At 41.3% G+C, this 19,433-nt stretch overlaps 1 protein-coding gene across 1 annotated transcript in view; it reads left to right on the top strand.

Moving 5' to 3' along the window:
• LOC115380417 (multiple epidermal growth factor-like domains protein 11) overlaps positions 1–19,433 on the top strand; it is a 113,020-nt gene that overhangs the window by 57,067 nt on the left and 36,520 nt on the right. Inside the window, exons 7-11 of the mRNA XM_030081609.1 lie at positions 5,196–5,442; positions 6,031–6,151; positions 6,881–7,017; positions 13,230–13,442; positions 13,846–14,020. Of these exons, the coding sequence (XP_029937469.1) occupies positions 5,196–5,442; positions 6,031–6,151; positions 6,881–7,017; positions 13,230–13,442; positions 13,846–14,020 (893 nt within the window). The remainder of the gene's footprint in view (positions 1–5,195; positions 5,443–6,030; positions 6,152–6,880; positions 7,018–13,229; positions 13,443–13,845; positions 14,021–19,433) is intronic.

Raw genomic sequence — 19,433 nt, 5'->3', positions numbered from 1 at the left:
TAAAATTCTGAAAACACATAACAGAATGTCAATAGATATGTCAATATGTTGTTGAAATATAATTGTCTACCCTGAACTCTTGTTGATATTTAACTCCAGTTATCAGCTGACATTGTGTTGAACATTTATAGGGGACTATCCAAAGACAGTGTGACCTACACCATGATATCCCCGTGGTCTGAAACTTCCCTCTGTGTGTTCTGTGATGCCTCTGAACACTTGTTTTGCTGTTGTATGTCCAAAAACTGAACTAGCCAGAAAAGCTTCTTACAGCATTACAGCAATTTTCAGTGGAAAAATGGCGCTTGTTGTATCTTTACTGAGAAAGCCCGACTTAACATAAGCTTTAACGTACAACAGTAGTGAGATTATGGCGGCGCAGGCTGCACCGTCACAATCGTGCAGAGTTTAAGCAGGATGTCATGGAAATATAGCAAACTTATTCACAGACGCAGAAGTGGGTACATATGAGTCATGTAAGCTCAAGTGTTTCCTGTGTGGACTCATCATGGAGTCTTCTAGTTTGTGCAACAAGCTTGGCATTGTACAACAACCGTGGCGTCCTTCATGGTGATAGACAGAGATCTCCCTATTGGACTAGATTATGCCAGGGGATTGCTTCTCTTTCCTTTTTTAACATGTTCTATGTTTTTCTACACAAGTCTCTCTCTCTCTCTCTCTCTCTCTCTCACTCTCTCTCTCTCTCTCTCTCTCTCTCTCTCTCTCTCTCTTTCTCCCCCTTTCTTTCTTCCCCAGGTTCATGCCCATCTAAATCTCCTCATGTTAAATCCTGACTAGTTATTGTGCATGAAAAGTCAGGCTTCATGTGTTGCAGTGTTCTTCTGCAGTGGAGAATTCTTATTATGATAGAAGCGATTGTTTTCCAGTTTAGGAGTGTATATTGATTTTCAAAGCAGTTACAAATAGCTTGCTGTAATCATAGCATGTAATTATGTGGATGCGAGGAAATGCTGCTGGATTTTTAAAGCCTCTAGTTGCTTCCCCATCAGCTATTGTTTTCTTATTGGTGAGATATGTTGTTCTTTATTGAATCCTTTTAATGATTGCAAACGTCACAATCGTGGAAATAATCCTCAATGTGAAAGAAAAAAATCACTGAGATAAGTCAATGGCTTTCCAAAAATCATCAATAATGTTTTATCATCAATACACTCAACCCTTACCCCTGATCCTGACATCTCCCCATGGGGTTATTTTTTTGTGATATGAATATTATATCACAGTCTTACTCTTGAAAGCTGCTTAGGGCTTATGGCAACCACTTATTTTGTCTGCAAGCACACAGTAAAACCATCTGAAAATCACCACTTTCTTGTGTGAATCTTGACTTCATTAATGAAACATTTCCAGGACAACAGTATGTATTAAACCTGCCACCATGACTCTCTGTTAAGGCTTTACATCAAATATTTATAAAGGGCTCATGGCATGTTACGTTTCTTCTTCATTTATGAATGAAGAGACAACTGCAGTCAATTGCTTTGTGTGTAGGTAGAGAGAGCTATAGCGATGTGCAGTGTGAACAAGAGAAGGCGAGAAAAGAGAGAGCTGCATTGCATTGTGGGTTGCATTGTGCAATGCAGAAAACGGTATTTGTGTGTCTTCTGTGATGAATTTCTACCTGTGTGATTTCTGAACGGTGGTGCAAAATGGTGAATCAAGACAAAAGCCCTTGCTCTTTGATTCCACGGGACGCCAAAATGCTCAAAAATGTTCTGCTATCAAATTCCATTGTAGCTTCTGGAAATATGTTGATGTGGCGTCACATCATCTGTCTTTGGCCAGAAGAAATAAACACACACAAAATACCCAGAAATGTCAGGTGCATAACCAAAAGCTGTTTTGTAACTGTAGTAATTTATTTTATAGAGGGCTTTCTCCTTATGATCATTACTAGTTATTGGATGTATGCTTTTGATGTGTTTGGGCTAGAGCAGCCAGAGTTGAAGGGAATACCACTGAGAGAAAGTGCAAGGTTGAGATCTCTTGAGATACAGGAGAGGAAAGAGCAAAAGCTCTTGAGCAAGCTCAGATTAGATTATTGGCAAAGAGTGACTATACCATTAACAAACCTAGAAATGTTCCTAAAAGAGTTAGCCCGTGCCAACGTATATTATTCAGCTCTTAATTTAGTGCAGAAAGTTCTGCTCAGTGCCAGCAAGCTGCTCTTGATCAAAGTCATTAGTCACTTGATTTAGGCTCTTTGCTGCTGAATAATTGAGGCTGTGAGAGGATAAAGGATTTGACTATGCTGGCTCACTAGTTAAGAGAAATAAAGAGAACTCCCCTCTTGGAGAGAGGGGAAGAGAGGGGGGAGCACAGGAATTGAGCGATGGATAGAAAACAGGGGAAAGTAGAGAGTAAATTAGAGTGAGAGAGAGAGAGGGGAAGAGAGGTAAGGTGGAAAAGTCTGATTTATGCTTTGTCTGTTCGTGGCTCTGTCCACCACTGCGCTCGCTATTGATAAAACATTTAACACTATAGTGTCTGTGAAACCACCGCCCACGTCAGGGAGGAAAAGTTCCATATGTCTGGATAAAGTTTGCTCGTCTTTCTCCCTGGCTTCTTCCATTTCCATGCTTTTCCACTTTACTTTGGCTTATTCATTCCGAGCTGTTGGCACACAGAGACGCTGTGCCTAACTCTCCTTCCGGGAAATGCACTGCCCCTAGTGAGCATATATCAAAAAGATAATAGCGCTTTGATTTATGTTACCCAAGATCATGAAGTATACAATAACATTTTAAAACTTTTGTGCTTGTTTGATATAATGTATTCTGGACCTGTTTTGTATTAGTAATTCGCTGACTAATATAGGGGTTTTCAAACTTTTTCATGTGATGAACCCTTAAATTGACTTTCATTTCAAAAGATCACTTCAAAGGTATGCTAATTGTAGCCTATGGATCCTATTGGACCAAATAGTGAGTGATGTGTTCCAGACATATTAGCATCACAGAAGATATATATATATATGGTAGCACAATGATATTCATAGGGCAAAACTTGACACATGTAGGCAGGCTGTGTGTGTATGTGTGTGTGTGTGTGTGTGTGTGTGTTCCTGCATTAATGAGTGAAATGTTACTTATGCAGGTCATTTCAAAGCTTATATACATAATATGTTACGAGACTGACCCGCTTCCACTCTGGCGCTCTCTTATTAAAAAAATGATTCTATAGCAATGAGTGTGCTGCCAATACTGGACTGACTGCTCTTTATAAATCACTTCAATCATGCACTATTAAGAAAATGTTCTTCTTCTTGTCAGCAGAGCTCAAGGAGAGCTCAAGGCAAGTGACTAATGTGTGGCTTGTATAAACACAGGTTTCCCCTCATTTATTAACAATAATGGCTCTTTTTGACCATGGGCATCATCAGGTCCAAACATTCAGGGCTGAGCCTATCCATGCATGTACTGGTTTTTGATTTTGGTCAAAAATAGATAGATAGATAGGTATACTTTATTGATCCCAAACTGGGAAATTCACACGTTACAGCAGCATCATCAATAAAAACATAAAATAATAATAAAAAAAAAAATTACCATTAAAATTAAAAGTATATACAATAGAGACTAAATATGCAAAATATATACTCTAAAGACAATGAGGGCTAAGTATATACAATAAAGTAGCCTAAGAATATGAGGTGTTTAAGTGTTGAAATGTAAGAAATGTAAGATATACCGATGAAATAATAAATATGGAAAATGAAAAATACAGATAGTAGATGGTATGGCACAGGGTAAGCTTGAAACCATGGAACCAGGAAACCAAGTGGCAGAACCCGACGCCCGGTACTGGGATAGAAAGCTGGCATTTTAATGTAGCCAAACACAAGTTTTGTTGGACTGGAGGGAGGGGGAGTCATAACACTGTGCACATAACAACACACACACGCAGTGACTGAAGTATTGATTAGGTCAGTTGTGAGCTCCGGGCCTTGGAACAGGGGAGAATGAAGTGTTGCAGCTTGAATTGCGAGGTGAGGATGCACATCAGTTGTACAGTGTGAGAGCTACAGGTGGAGGAGAGCTGCCAGCTCATATCAGCCCCATCTCTCCTCTTATCATTGCATTGACAACAGCGCTCATAATGTGTACACAAATGCTTCAAAACTATCATCATCAGTGAGTGATTTCAAAAAGTCTTTGTAGGCATGGTGTGAAGTATGGAGGTCCACACACTTTCACCACACATCCTGTTTATATGAACACTTGTTTCTGGGTAGAAAATAGCACAGTGCACATGTTTCTGTGCATACACATCATTTATTCAGCTGGCCCCAGGAAGGATATATGGAAAGGATGGATTGAAAGGATTGATTTGGATTCAGGGGCCTACCATTGCTTAGGGCCTCCAAATCACTGAAGTCCACCCCTGGCACTCCTGGCTCTCCAAAGAGACCGGACTCACCAGCGTTAGATCGTCTGCCTCCTCCACCCCTTTGATGAGAATGGAAGTTCAAAATCATTCAGAAGACCTCAGAAACAACTTCAAAATCTCTGTGTTTGTTTTGAAAGCTTTGCACGGTGCTGCTCCTGGGTAAATCTCTCATCTTTTGTCCCCACTCAGTGCTATCACATCCCTCAGCTCCTCGGATCCGGGGCTTTCCAAAGGCCTGTTTACGGAGGGGTCATAGGGGTTTAGCTGCGATTGTGCTGAAGCTATGGAAGTCTTTTTCATTTCATTATTGGTTTATTTAAAACAGGTACAGTGTATGCATTGCACCAGATATAGCACAATGCTAATTTCCATCTGTTGTCCCTAGGGTGTGTACACAAAGTAAATACAATATGACAGTTTGACAGGCATCAAACCTTAATGACAACATGACTGTCTGTCTTCCAACCATTTTTTTGACAGTAGGTTTAAACTGATTCAAGCTAATGCAACATTCCAAAGCTCAGTAAGCTGTATTTTTTGATAATATTGAAATAGTGGTTTGACTTTGTCCAGTTTAAAAAGTGGCTTCTTTCCTTTAAAAAAATGTAACTTTCTTAAAAAACTTGACTGTTTTTATTCAAACTGGCACTTTTTTATGCTTAGTTTTACCATGGCTTTGAATGTTGATATTGTCATGTGTTATTTATTTTCAGATGTACATGTACACTCCAGCTTGCATCATGCATTATGACTTCTATATGTTCTTTCTATGTTCTTCTGTCCAGGCTGTGAGAGCGACTTCTGGGGCCCCCACTGCAGCAACCGCTGTCAGTGTCAGAACGGGGCCAAGTGTAACCCGATCACAGGAGCCTGCGTCTGCACCGACGGCTACCAGGGCTGGCGCTGCGAGGAGCCCTGTGAACCGGCCTTCTACGGCAAAGGCTGCCTGCTGGAGTGCCAGTGTCTCAACGGCGCCACCTGTCACCATCAGACCGGCGAGTGTCTCTGTGCACCCGGATACACTGGGGCCTTGTGAGTGGCTGTTTGGCTGTCGAGCATATGATGTCTGTCAACCTGTCCTCTTGTTTAAACCATACTCAGATGAAAGGAAATGTGTGGATGGGTTGCTGGATTATTACAATTTTGGAAGAGAAATACAGTAATTTACAAAAACTGAAATCTGATTTGACAAAAATTAGTGTATTTTTTTGGTATTCTTGTTTTCTTTTCTTGCATTTTCCTGTCTCTTTCACTAGTCCTTTCCCTGTTTATAGTTAAGGTGCACTAAATTCAAAATTCAGGGCACTGTAGATCAACGTGAGGACTGTTAAGACTAAACTGACAAAAACATGGCAAAAACATGCCCCACGGTTGAGTCATGTTTCTCTCATTTTCGGCCTTACAATAAGAACCATGACTCAACCACTGAATTATGTGCTTATTCCAACATTTTTTTGTCATTTCATTTAACCCTAGGCAGTTTTGCATGGTATACCTTAACTTCTAAACTGGAGTTTACCTTGACATTTCAAGCCTCTGCTTTCATCTCCGAACATGAGAGGCTTGAATTTGTCGCCGAGTTCATGCTTTGTCTTAAAACTCAGCGTCTCTCCCCTCCAGCTGTGAGGAGCCCTGTCCTCCAGGCAGCCACGGCTCCCTGTGTGAGCAGCGCTGTCCCTGCCAGAATGGAGGAACATGCCACCACGTGACAGGAGAGTGCTCCTGCCCCGCCGGCTGGGTGGTACGACCTGCACCACATCCACATCCTCCACTAATATGTATTTCTATTTGGGTTTCACATGACTATTTAAGGCCAGTACTGATTTGATGACAGAATTTTACATGATTTTACTTTCCTCCAGCATTTAAGCCATTATGGGAATCCCAGAAACGTAGCACAAATCCAGACTGATGAAGTTGTTTTAGGATTAACAGCTCTTTAAAGGACCAGTGATTTTGAATGTTTGGTCTGTTTGCTACAATGTACCCACATTTTACATTAAAACAAACCATTTTGCAAATCACGCATACTAAAGATTTCACAACATATAATCAAAATCCTTCAATTTTTAAACTTATAATGGTCTGATACTGCAGCTAACAAAGTTGCCACCATTCATAAACCAAGGACCTGGTGTATGAATAAAAAAGATGAGCAGAAATGTTGAGTAAAAACATTCTGTAGATTGTACGGTACACATGCAGGAATGACTGGTATGGTCCTTTATGACAGGGTCACTCACTACACCTATTCAGTGGCAGGGAGACTCAAGGATAAATAACATTTCAGTGAAGAAAGAATTTGCAAAGAATATTTGTTTTGGGAAAAAAAAAAACTCTTTTGAGAGCATGGATCTCAGGAGAAATGTGTCACAAGTGTAAAAATCAGAGGACTGTGTTGATTTTGGCTTACACACATCATTATCTTGACTGTATGTAAACATGACCATTGCGTTATGCTCACCCTCAGGGCTCAGTGTGTGCCCAGCCATGCCCGTTTGGATCCTTTGGCATTAATTGCTCCCAGGAGTGCACGTGTCGTAACGGAGGCCTGTGTGACCACATCAGCGGTCAATGCCAATGCACTGCTGGCTACATCGGAGAGAGGTACAGTATGGAAATAAGGCTCACATAAAAAAAGATTAGATGAATTTTTTTTGATCCCCCAGGGGACTATAGCTTGCTTACAGTTGTTACTGAGTTTACTTAACAGATATTACCAGTAGTCTAATGTAGAAAATGTATCAGGAATATATGCAGTATGACCACTGGGACCATTTTGAAGATATTATTAATATACAAATCATATCACAATGCGGAAGGTATGGAACTATTTTATATGTGATGTGCAAAGGTGCATTGCATGTGTGAGCAGACAGCTTTACTGTTGGGCCTTGAGATCTGGGGCATTTTCACACCTGCTTTATTTAGTGTGAATGAATCAAACCCCAGTGCATTTACTTTGGTGCAGTTCATTTGGGCAGGTGTGAAACCAGCAGTCACACTCAGGTCGGTCCACAACAACCAGACCGAGACCCTTTGAGGCGGTGGTCTCTCCCTGGAGGGTTTTGTTTGGGATGTGAACTTTCACCCATCCCATTCAAGCCAGCTACAGGCAGCATCATGTGCTTTGGGCTGAAGGAGCTCCTGTAGATAAAAGGCTCTAGTTTTCCCGCACAGTGCAGGGTGGTGCAGTGAGGTGGACCCCTCGCAGAGCTGGTTTCAAGCAGCGCAACCCGAGGTGCGCTCAGTTTGGTAGTTTGGCAGACTGAGGTGTGCTGAGATGGGAGTGGTGTTGCAGCAGGGGGAGGTGTTGACAGATTCAGCTTGGCGTAGTGACAGTTTCGTGCCAAAAGGCTTCACCGAGGTGCGCTCAAAGCTCACCATCTGAAACCAGGTCTACTTTCAGCGCGAGGCGGAGCGCAGCCGGTGTAGTGGAAGTTTGGCTGACTGGCACACAGTGCGCACACGTCACCAAAACCTCACAGGCAGGTGTCCAGAATGTCAGACACATTAACAATTCAATAAATACCCACAAAAACCACTTTTCAATGCTACTATCTCAATCAGCACATAAACGTATCTCCATATCGACTGTCCGTCACATCTGATGTCAGATCAAAGGAGATTGGCACCGTTTGGCAGCGTAATGGAAACCCAACCTGATCACCTGTCAGTCAAACAATGTGTTCAGTATGGTGATGTCTTTTTTCCAGTCATGGTGTCTGGAGCTGCTCATGTTAACTACACAGTTCTTCTTCCATATATAAATATTCCACACAAATCGAAAATGTAAACTGCATCGGTTCCTTGTCAGACACTGGGCGTTTAGAACAGCGAATGTAAAAGCTTTCATGAACCGGATTTTGTTTGAATCTCTAGTGTGTTGTTGCATCAGTAAGTGATGGAGTCGAAAGTTGCAAAACAAACATGTATTTATATGAAGATGGTGAGGATTATCCTTTGAGGTAAAAACATTAATTAAAAATGGAGTACTTGTGCCAGCACACACGGCGTGCCAAACTTGGAAAATCCACCTGGCCACACCCAGTTGGCAAAGCGCAGGTGCCCAGTCTGCGAAACTAGGGCCCCCTACGTTATGGGCTAATATTATTCTGGTATTTTTCAACATTGAAACATAGGGCCAAGGTTGAATGACTGATAGAAACAAATTTTAGAAATTGGTCCATTAATAAGCAAGATACATGTTTTTGCTACTGTCAGGTTCAGATTATTATTATTATACACTATATTACCAAAAGTATTCACTCACCTGCCTTTACTCATACTATGAACTGAAGTGCCATCCCATTCCTAACCCATAGAGTTCAATATGATGTCGGTCCACCTTTTGCAGCTATTACAGCTTCAACTCTTCTGGGAAGACTGTCCACAAGGTTGAGGAGAGTGTTTATAGGAATTTTTGACCATTCTTCCAAAAGCGCATTGGTGAGGTCACACACTGATGTTGGTCGAGAAGGCCTGGCTCTCAGTCTCCGCTCTAATTCATCCCAAAGGTGTTTTATCGGGTTCAGGTCAGGACTCTGTGCAGGCCAGTCAAGTTCATCCACACCAGACTCTGTCATCCATGTCTTTATGGACCTTGCTTTGTGCACTGGTGCACAGTCATGTTGGAAGAGGAAGGGGCCCGCTCCAAACTGTTCCCACAAGGTTGGGAGCATGGAATTGTCCAAAATGTTTTGGTATCCTGAAGCATTCAAAGTTCCTTTCACTGGAACTAAGGGGCCAAGCCCAGCTCCTGAAAAACAACCCCACACCATAATTCCTCCTCCACCAAATTTCACAGTCGGCACAGTGCAGTCTGAAATGTACCGTTCTCCTGGCAACCTCCAAACCCAGACTCGTCCATCAGATTGCCAGATGGAAAAGCGTGATTCATCACTCCAGAGAACGCGTCTCCACTGCTCTAGAGGCCAGTGGCGGCGTGCTTTACATCATTGCATCCGACACTTTGCATTGCACTTGGTGATGTGTGGCTTGGCTGCAGCTGCTCGGCCATGGAAACCCATTCCATGAAGCTCTCTGCGTACTGTACTTGGGCTAATGTGAAGGTCACATGAAGTTTGTAGCTCTGTAGCAATTGACTGTGCAGAAAGTCGGCGACCTCTTTGCACTATGCGCTTCAGCATCCGCTGACCCCTCTCCGTCACTTTACGTGGCCTACCACTTCGTGGCTGAGTTGCTGTTGTTCCCAAACGCTTCCATTTTGTTATAATAGAGCTGACAGTTGACTGTGGAATATTTAGGAGCGAGGAAATTTCACGACTGGATTTGTTGCACAGGTGGCATCCTATGACAGTTCCACGCTGGAATTCACTGAGCTCCTGAGAGCGGCCCATTCTTTCACAAATGTCTTGTTTCACAGTCTGCATGCCTGAGTGCTTGATTTTATACACCTGTGGTCAGGCCAAGTGATTAGGACACCTGATTCTGATCATTTGAATGGGTGAGCGAATACTTTTGGTAATATAGTGTAAGTGTCTGATAACATTATGGAAAGGATCCCTCCATTTTTTCTTCACGTCTAATAACATTACCTCTACTCTGTTGGCAGCAGGTCTCTTTGCTCTTGGAATGGAACTTTTCGTGAGTTGAAGGTGCTTTGGTGTTGCATGTCTTCTCCTCTTTGGCTGGCAGTTGTAATCCCAGTCAAAATGCTGACTGCAGACCTGATGCTCTGCAAAACATGGTGTAGAGACAGGAGTGTTTGGATCCATCTGTAGCACCACTAGCCACAACGTCTGTGTGTCCCTATCCAACCAAAGTAGTCTGCTGTGCAAAGTGTGGCATCTCATTTTGTTGCCACAAATTGGAAATGTCCAAAGCAGCAACCCAACTCCAACTCACGTTTCTACTGTTGTCTTCCTGCAACAATTCACCTCAACCAAGATTTCAGAGCGAGATTTCACCTTAACCCCTTCAGACCCTGCGTCCATTGGAATGGACATGACATATTTCTGTCTCTAAACCAATAAATACTGGGTAATTGAATGATGTCAGTAATGCTGGTTATTGGTTGGATCCTGATTATCCAATCATAGTCATGTTATGACTTGGAGCACGCTCTGAGAGAGTGACAGACATCGGACAAGACAAGCATGGCTGTAATTTTGAACATACATCATACGGTTAATTTACAGGATTTTTTCAAAGTCTGATGTCCATTGTAATGGACATGAAAAAATACTATTAAAAACATGAGTTAGCAAAAATGTGTTTTTTCCACTTTGTTTTTATGTTGGAGAGGAGTCAGAATCAGTTATTTTTTTTTTTTTTTTTTTTTTGCCCAGCAGAAAAAATGCAGGTCTGAAGGGGTTAAGGTAGACTTCTGTTAAGGTGGTACATGTCTTATCTCTGTAGGGATCCTTTTTGGATAGCAGAGAGGAGGGACTGATCAGGGAATCACCTGGTGGTGTTTTCGGTTGGGATGAAAACCTGCCCATGTTGGATACTGTGTTGGCCAAATGTGTTTGTACAATAAAATGAGAGAGGAAGAAAAACACTTCCTCTCTGCCTTTCAACCTAGAGATCCTTTCAGTCTGACCCTGACCAATGAGCAGGCTGACGGCTCCCACATGGCTTTTGTTGACACATTTTGGTTTGTTTGAATTTTTTTGCTGTGTGAAACCAAACTGAACCACCGCAAACAGACTACAGGTGTGAAGATGCCCCTAGACACAGATTGTGTGTGTGTACAGAATATGATGATTTTGATTAGAGCCTGCATGTTTATGGAAAATGAAATCAATTGTTTGCTTGAAGCTCTGTCTTTGAACACAGGCATGAATCTGGCAGTGTTCTCCAGCCCAGCACACTCCCTCCTGCTCCCTAATGATTACACATTTCTACAGCTTCTTTCTCTTACTTTGTCCATTTCTCTCGTACCCCCATCACCATATGACAAGTATAATTTCCCTCATAAAAAAAAAAAAAAAAAAAAACAGTGGGAGATTTTTACCAAGAGTCAATTGGAATCTTTTTTCTCCTTTTTTGCCTTCATGTCTGACATTGTGTATTACTTGAAAATGTTTCTGAAAATTATTTTTACACACCATGTCTTTAGGACCGTTTATGACTCAGTTTCTTTCTTTCTGTCTTTCTTTCTCTCTTTTTCTTTCTTTCTTTCTTTCTTTCTCTCCCTTGCTAGATTTTTCTTTTCCCTCTCTTTTCCCCTCTATTTTTTCTTTCTCCCTCCTCATCGTTATTCTCAATTGAGCCAAATTACCTCCATTCATTTAGGCCTTAGACAGGTGAATTAGCCTACATGGAACAATTCCTAGATTGAGTTCTCTCCAGTCCCTTCCACGTTCTAATGGAATTAGCCGAGATAAGGGTCCAGAGGAAGTCAGCATGATTTAAACGTGACACAAAACAGAAGTCCACACCGGGCCATTTTAATTGAGTGATTTGTCTATTTCTTAATGGTTTCAGTTGTGGACGTGTCGAGAATGATGCAGAAATACCAGCCTAACTTCGGCTTTGACTCTTTTTAACCAATTTTCCTTTATTCTATTCAGCACCCCTGCTTTGCCTTTTGCATTTTGCTCATTATAATTCATATAGCCACTCTGTAAGCTTTAACCTTGAGCATGAGTCAGGGTCTCAGCATAATGTCGAGCCTGTTGACCTTATAATGGTGGGCCTGAACGTGATGATTTAGCACATGTCATCTGTGAAGAAACTGGAGTCCTCCCTGTTAGCATGTAACCTTGGTATAGGATAATAATGCCTAGTGTTTCCTGTTAGTTTGCAGTAGCGATGTCAATCCATATCTTTCCAGAGAGCCCTCTATCCCTTGTGAAATTCTTGTCTTGTTGTTCTTATTTCCAAAACAGGTTTTTAACCCCTTCAGACCCTGCGTCCATTGGAATGGACATGACATATTTCTGTCTCTAAACCAATAAATACTGGGTAATTGAATGATGTCAGTAATGCTGGTTACTGGTTGGATCCTGATTATCCAATCATAATCATGTTATGACTTTGAGCACGCTCTGAGAGAGTGACAGACATCGGACAAGACAAGCATGGCTGAGCGACTGCAGAGAGGGAGGAGTCAGTGCCCATTTTCAATCAAAAATATAAATTTATGTTCATGATGGCCAAACAAATTTTCTGTCAGCATAACTGTAACTGTTACAGGTGATAATATTTTAAGTAATTTTGAACATACATCATATGGTTAATTTACAGGATTTTTTCAAAGTCTGATGTCCATTGCAATGGACATGAAAAAATACTATTAAAAACATGAGTTAGCAAAAATGTGTTTTTTCCACTTTGTTTTTATGTTGGAGAGGAGTCAGAATCAGTTAATTTTTTTTTTTTTTTTTTTTTGCCCAGCAGAAAAAATTCGGGTCTGAAGGGGTTAATGCTTTGTTGGCCATGGCCTAGCAACAGGTTTACAGACACAATACTTAGTTTGCCATCCTGCAAAGTGCATTTTGATATCATTTACAGTTGAATGAAAGTGAGTATCATCTAGAGATGGGAAATAAGTCACACAATAACTGTTTCTCCAATACTATCGTGTAAAAAGAGTAATTTTTAGGAAGGAGAGAGGACTGGAGAGAGGCCGAAGTTATCCTTTAAAATCTGCTTTTACTTTTGAAGAGGTGACCCCCTAGCTGGCCAACAGGATTACTAATTTACTGGTCAACTTTATTAACCCAATCCAGCTGCTTGATCAATCAGCTATAGACCAGTCACAAGCTCTCATCCAAATTTAGAGGAAGATCTCATACACACCTCATATCTCATCTCATTTTGCCTCCTTTACTGTCCTTATACCAACCCAGATGCCAGGATGAGTGTCCAGTGGGCTCTTACGGTCCGCAGTGTGCCCACAAGTGTGACTGCCAGAACGGGGCCAAGTGCTACCACATCAACGGCGCCTGCCTGTGTGATGAGGGCTTTAAAGGCCCCAGCTGCCAGGACCGTTTCTGCCCTGCCGGCCTCTATGGCCTCATGTGTGACAAATACTGCCCCTGCAATGCTTCAAACACACTCAGGTAATGAACTGAGCTCCTCCAGTGTCCCGCAGCATCACAAACACTATTCTGGATGGTGGTTAAAACAGAGAGAGAGAGCTGAGATGTAAAACACAACACCTCTGGAATGGTCATTTACACCTTTGAAAAAGCAAAATATTACTATATTGCAACATGAGATGTATGCATTAGTAACCCATTGACCTTAAACCTGAGAAGGACTCTATTTTGTGATTTCATGACTTTTCCTGATAGAAGTAGTTGCATAGTTTCTCGACTCTGGACTTGTGGTGTTGTTGTTAAAGTCATTAAGTCAAAATGGTGTCAGGATAGCAAGTTTGCTAGGTATGGCTATCCTGATAGATAGACAGACAGTTAGTCCTTACATCTTCCAGTTTGACTTATAACCTCTTTGCTGTCTCAGCTGTCACCCCTTGTCAGGAGAGTGTACCTGTGCAGCAGGCTGGGCGGGGCTTTACTGCAATGAGACCTGTCCAGCAGGCTATTATGGAGAGGGCTGCAAGGAGCTGTGTGCCTGTGCTAACGGAGCGGACTGCGATGGCATCACTGGAGCTTGTATATGTGCACCAGGATACATAGTAAGTGTAGACCCACTCAGAGATATACCAAATCACTCAAACAGTAACACATACCATTAAGGCCATCTTATTTGAAAATGAATGCTGAAAAACCATCCCTCTGGGAAACAGAAGTGACATATTTGTTGGTATGATCAGCTGTATTTTTAAATGCTGAGTCATGAGGGTTAACATTTTCCCCAAAAGGCACCTGCTTATAGCTAATAGTACATCAGAATAAAACTCTACGCATGCTGTGCCGGAATTTGCAGTCTGGTTCAATTCACTGCCATTGGAACAAGTGATGGCTCGCATTTATGGTCAGAAATAAAGATAAATTAAAAACTAATGCTGATAAGAATTTGCATCGCCAGTTATTACATTTCCCTATGTTCCAAATATTGGACTGGTTTCTAATTTATTTTTGTAATGCGTGTTTCCTTGGATGGACAAACATGAGCTGTTATTTGAGGATAGAGATACCAAAAATAACTTAAATAGAAGTGCTATTACTGTGTTAAAGTTTTACTAAAGTACCTGTCTACCTACAAAGTATGAATTACCTCTTTTAACATTCACTCAAGCTAAAAGTTACTTTTACAAAAGAGAATATTGTTAGATGTAAACTTTTCCATGATCTTCAAAAAGAAATAAAAAAAGGAAAAAAAAAATCCAAGAAAACAGAGTTAAAACTGAATTATTTAAATTGGAAAAAGCAGTTTACAAAATAATGTAAAAGCATTTTTTTACTCCAGTCCTCTCAGCTGACTCAGTGTTCATGAGTGCTCGGTGTGAATGACTCTACAGTTGGCCAATTTACAACTGGCCAGTTTCTGATGCAATTCTTATGGAGCGATTACAAATGTGTAGCTACACTGGATTTGGTTTAAAATGTAGGAGTGTGCAATAATTCAGTCAAAGCATATTTACCTAAAAGTAAAATTCCGAACTTAAATACTTAAAATACTCACAAAGTACTAATAGCACAATTACTAGTAAAAGTAGTGGTAGTAATTACTTGAAAAAGCTGCAGTGACACTAACAAGAGTAATTCTGGTCAGTCACTTCCACCTTTTATCTTGTCAGCAGCAAAAAAAAAAAAATGTGCAAGCAGTCCAAAGCACTGCAAGTGTTTCATGAGACTGCTGCAATCACCCCCTTAAATTTCATTTAACTGTGTTTCTTTTTGCTTTCTGCCTCTTTCTGTGGGTCGTTGTGCCACACCTTATAGCACTTTCCGACTTCTGACCAAAGCAGAAATGGCAGAATTTGAATGGAGTAGGATGGTCATTGTCCTGTTTTTCATGGTCTTTTGGCTCATATACAATTCAGTGGTGATAATAGTAGGGCCGTAAAGTGTCACACTTGCTTGACAACTGTAGGCCTACACCTGTCGCAGGAGTGTTGGTTTCAACAAACTTTGCATAAGAGCCAGACTACGATTGTTTGGCCTGATTTTTACTTTTTGCTTTTTGATCTTTACTGTGGCTGCAGCCTGAAAGCAGAAATCACTAAAAGAATTGTGAACATATGAATTTGTTGATCCTGGTATGTTCCATGAGGTTAGAAGAGCCTTAGCAAGACTACTCCTCCTATTAGCTCCTTCAATCAACATCTTCAAACTAGCAAGATTAGCTTACCATCATCACGTACATTTAATATAACTTCTTAACCCCTTCAGACCCTGCGTCCATTGGAATGGACATGACATATTTCTGTCTCTAAACCAATAAATACTGGGTAATTGAATGATGTCAGTAATGCTGGTTACTGGTTGGATCCTGATTATCCAATCATAATCATGTTATGACTTTGAGCACGCTCTGAGAGAGTGACAGACATCGGACAAGACAAGCTGAGCGACTGCAGAGAGGGAGGAGTGAGTGCCCATTTTCAATCAAAAATATAAATTTATGTTCATGATGGCCAAACAAATTTTCTGTCAGCATAATTGCAACTGTTACAAGTGATAATATTTTAAGTAATTTTGAACATACATCATATGGTTAATTTACAGGATTTTTTCAAAGTTTGATGTCCATTGTAATGGACATGAAAAAATACTATTAAAAACATGAGTTAGCAAAAATGTGTTGTTTTTATATTGGAGAGGAGTCAGAATCAGTTTAAAAAAAATTGTTTTTGCCCAGCAGAAAAAATGCAGGTCTGAAGGGGTTAAATACTAGAAACTGTGGTAGCCAAGCTCAACTTTAGTGAAGAGGACAAGTGAAAGACTGAAAGACTAGACATCTTTCCACTGCTTTGATTGTCGCTGCAAAACTGCGCTGCATCCTAGTGAGTTGCCCATAGTTGGCTACAGAAGCTAGCTGGTACCATGGCAACAACACATAGAAAAAAATGGCCACTGCTCTGACCATCCTTGTTGTTGATTTGAGTGGAAAAGACTGTTCTACTCTGCTCACATTCTGTGGCATAACCACACATTGTTGATAGCTACACCATTGCTTGTGAGTATCATTAGACAGTAAGAACCAGTAGCAGTACCATACAATTTATCCAGCAGCTTTTCAACATTTCATTTCCAATCAATCCTAAAAGTCTTGTTGGTGCAGTGGCTCTTGATTGCATCTTCCAAGACAGCAGCACTAAACCTGCAGTTGGAACGAGAGAGGTATCCTTTTCAGCCAACATGTGAAGATAATGTTTGCCTCAGCAGGTGCAGAGGATGTAACATAACATGCTGAAGTTAATTTATCAGGTGCTGTTGACTCTGCATGTTTGGTTGGGCAGAGAGAGAGGCTCCTGCAGGTGCACAACTTGATATAGGTCAATGTAAAGGAGATGCCAAGGGTGTAGCCTACATGTCAGGAAGTCCTTATGTGGATGAGAGGTAAGGTAGTGTAGAAAGGGGCTCCCAAACTTTTTATGCTAGGACCCACATGTAGATGTAATAAAGTTGTCAAAAAGTTTTGAATGCTGGGGCACCCTGGTAGCTCACCATGTAGACCACAAAGCGCACACTCAGCTGAGTCTGAGTCATTTTCAGTGCAGGCTCTTTGGCGCAGGTGATCCCCTCTCTCTGTCTCATCTGTCCCGTCTCTCTCCACTGTACCTGGCTAATAAAATAGAACATCTTTCAAAAAAAGTTTTCAATGCTGTAGTGTCCATCATTGCTGTGAATTCTATATTTGCGCTATATTTAGTTATCAAACACCGTTTTACATTTAAGATTATCAAATCCATAAAACATATTATTATGCTTTATCTGCGTTGGACATCACATGCCATTTCAATTTATAGTGAATCCAGTGTGTGGTATGGTAAACACCATACCAGATAAGCCCTAATTTCAGTTTTGAGAAACCCAGTTATGCTATCTGAAGTATTCCAGAACACACCGGGATGCTGTCGCATGTTTACATCTTGTCACTGCCAATTACCAGTGGAAGTGCGGCTTCAGCCAGGTGACGTAACAAAAACACAAGTAATGGTGACAACGAGAGCGTCTCCCTTCTGGGGCGATGAAGAAACAGTGTTTTGTCTTGCAGTGATGAAAGAATTAAATCTCCATGGCAGTTTAGATGGGAGACAATGCTGATGTGTTTGCCTGTACTATACAGGCTGCAGAATGCCAGTTTCCCAGCATGCACAATGGAGCAAGTCAGGTCACGGTGGAAAATACCAAAGAAACATTCCCACATAGCCAAACATCAAAACATAAGAGCTGGCTCTAATCCAGCAACTTTCAAATTTAATTTTACAAATTTTCTCTCCACTTAGAGTCAATGAACTCCATCGTCACGACCCCGTCCCACCAATGTGTGTCTTCATCCAACTGCTCCCTGTCAAAGTGGAGGACATGTTTAGAACTTCCTGTTACTTTCTTCCCACATTGCTGGCAAGGTGGATAATTCCAATTCCACAATGCAATGTTGGTATTAAATAGTGCTAAGCCCATTATAAACCATAGTGGTTTTCAATTGCCACAAATTAATTTAAGGTTAACAGTAGGGAGAAACACCAGATTAATGATTTCCAAATTACCGGTTTGTGTGCCTGCGCAGTAGTGATGTGCGGATCGATACTGAAATATCGATACCTACGATACCGGATCTTTATGCTCTAAAATCGATTCTCAAATCAAAATATCGATACTTTTGATACTTCAGTCATTTAAGGTAATGCATATCATTAACAGGAACACAGTGGAAAGTAACTAAACTCCTTCGGGATGAATAAAGTATCTATCTATCTATCTATCTATCTATCTCAATGACACGTGGTTGGTGGGAACTACTTTTTCTTCCGCCAGGGTAAGTGCGTAATGCGGAAGCGCAGCGGCATGCTGCTCAGTCAGTCAGTCACTCAGTCTCATAACAGAGTCATGCTATTTCAGCTCCACAAACAGCCAAGATGTGGTTTGTGATTTTTGTGGAAAAACGGTAAGGAGTTGTGGCAACACAACACAACTTGTGAAACACCTCAGGTTAAACCACAGCACAGAATACGAGGCATTTATGATGAGGCGGACAGAAGAGGAGAGCACAGTGTCAGGTGCTGCTGCTAGGGCAAGACAGACGTCTCTGCTGGAGTCCTTCAGTGCTGCAGGCAGGCACTGTCCAGGCTAGATTGTAAATGAGGCTGCTGCCTCAATATACTTCCGAGTTTTGAATAAAGAAATAAATAAATAAATGACTCTGATGTCTTGTATTCTTCATGAAGATATGATTTGAAATACACTACATTTTTTAGATTTACCAGACACATTAGGTGTATTTGTACAAAGTCTCGGTATCAGATCGATATCACCAATACCAGCCTGAATTTTACTCAGTATCGGATCGGAAAGGAAATCGGTGGTATCGAACATCACTACTGCGCAGATAATATAGCCTGCAGCAATCGGAAACCAGGATACTAATATTTACCATATACAGGGATGTGACTAACCAAATTTCTCCTTGTTCCATGTAAACACAATATCCTGAACATGATCAAAACCAGTGATACATAAGTCCTTGTAAACAGAGTCATTGTTTTTTCAGGTAGTGCATGAGCTGATGTGGTTATTGAAAATGTGTCCATATTTTCAGCTAGCTAAGAAGGCTGCTACCATTCTCCAGCTGTTGTCGCTTATGCCAGGTGCCTTACAGGATCTGATGGACGTAGAAATTACACTTGCATTGCTTTGTTAATGCACTGATGCATGCATAGAAAGTATTCATGCAGCCTCCCACCACCCACTTGTCTCCACGCGGGGACCCTCCACTGGGTCAGGACCCACAGTTTGAAAATCATTAGGCAACAGTGATTTCACCAGTTCAGATCCATACAAGTATATTTCAGCTTCATCTTGCACATGTAACACAGCCACGGTGGAAACACGACATGTAGAAGCAGCAAGACTTTGATAACTGGACAAAGAAAATCACGGATTTCCAGCCCAGCAGATGAAAAAATGACGAGAGCTGTT

The sequence above is a fragment of the Myripristis murdjan genome, chromosome 3 (assembly GCF_902150065.1).
Source record: "Myripristis murdjan chromosome 3, fMyrMur1.1, whole genome shotgun sequence".
NCBI lineage: Eukaryota > Metazoa > Chordata > Actinopteri > Holocentriformes > Holocentridae > Myripristis > Myripristis murdjan.
The sequence above is the reverse complement of the archived record's forward strand: the minus strand, read 5'-3'. Positions and strand labels throughout refer to the sequence as shown.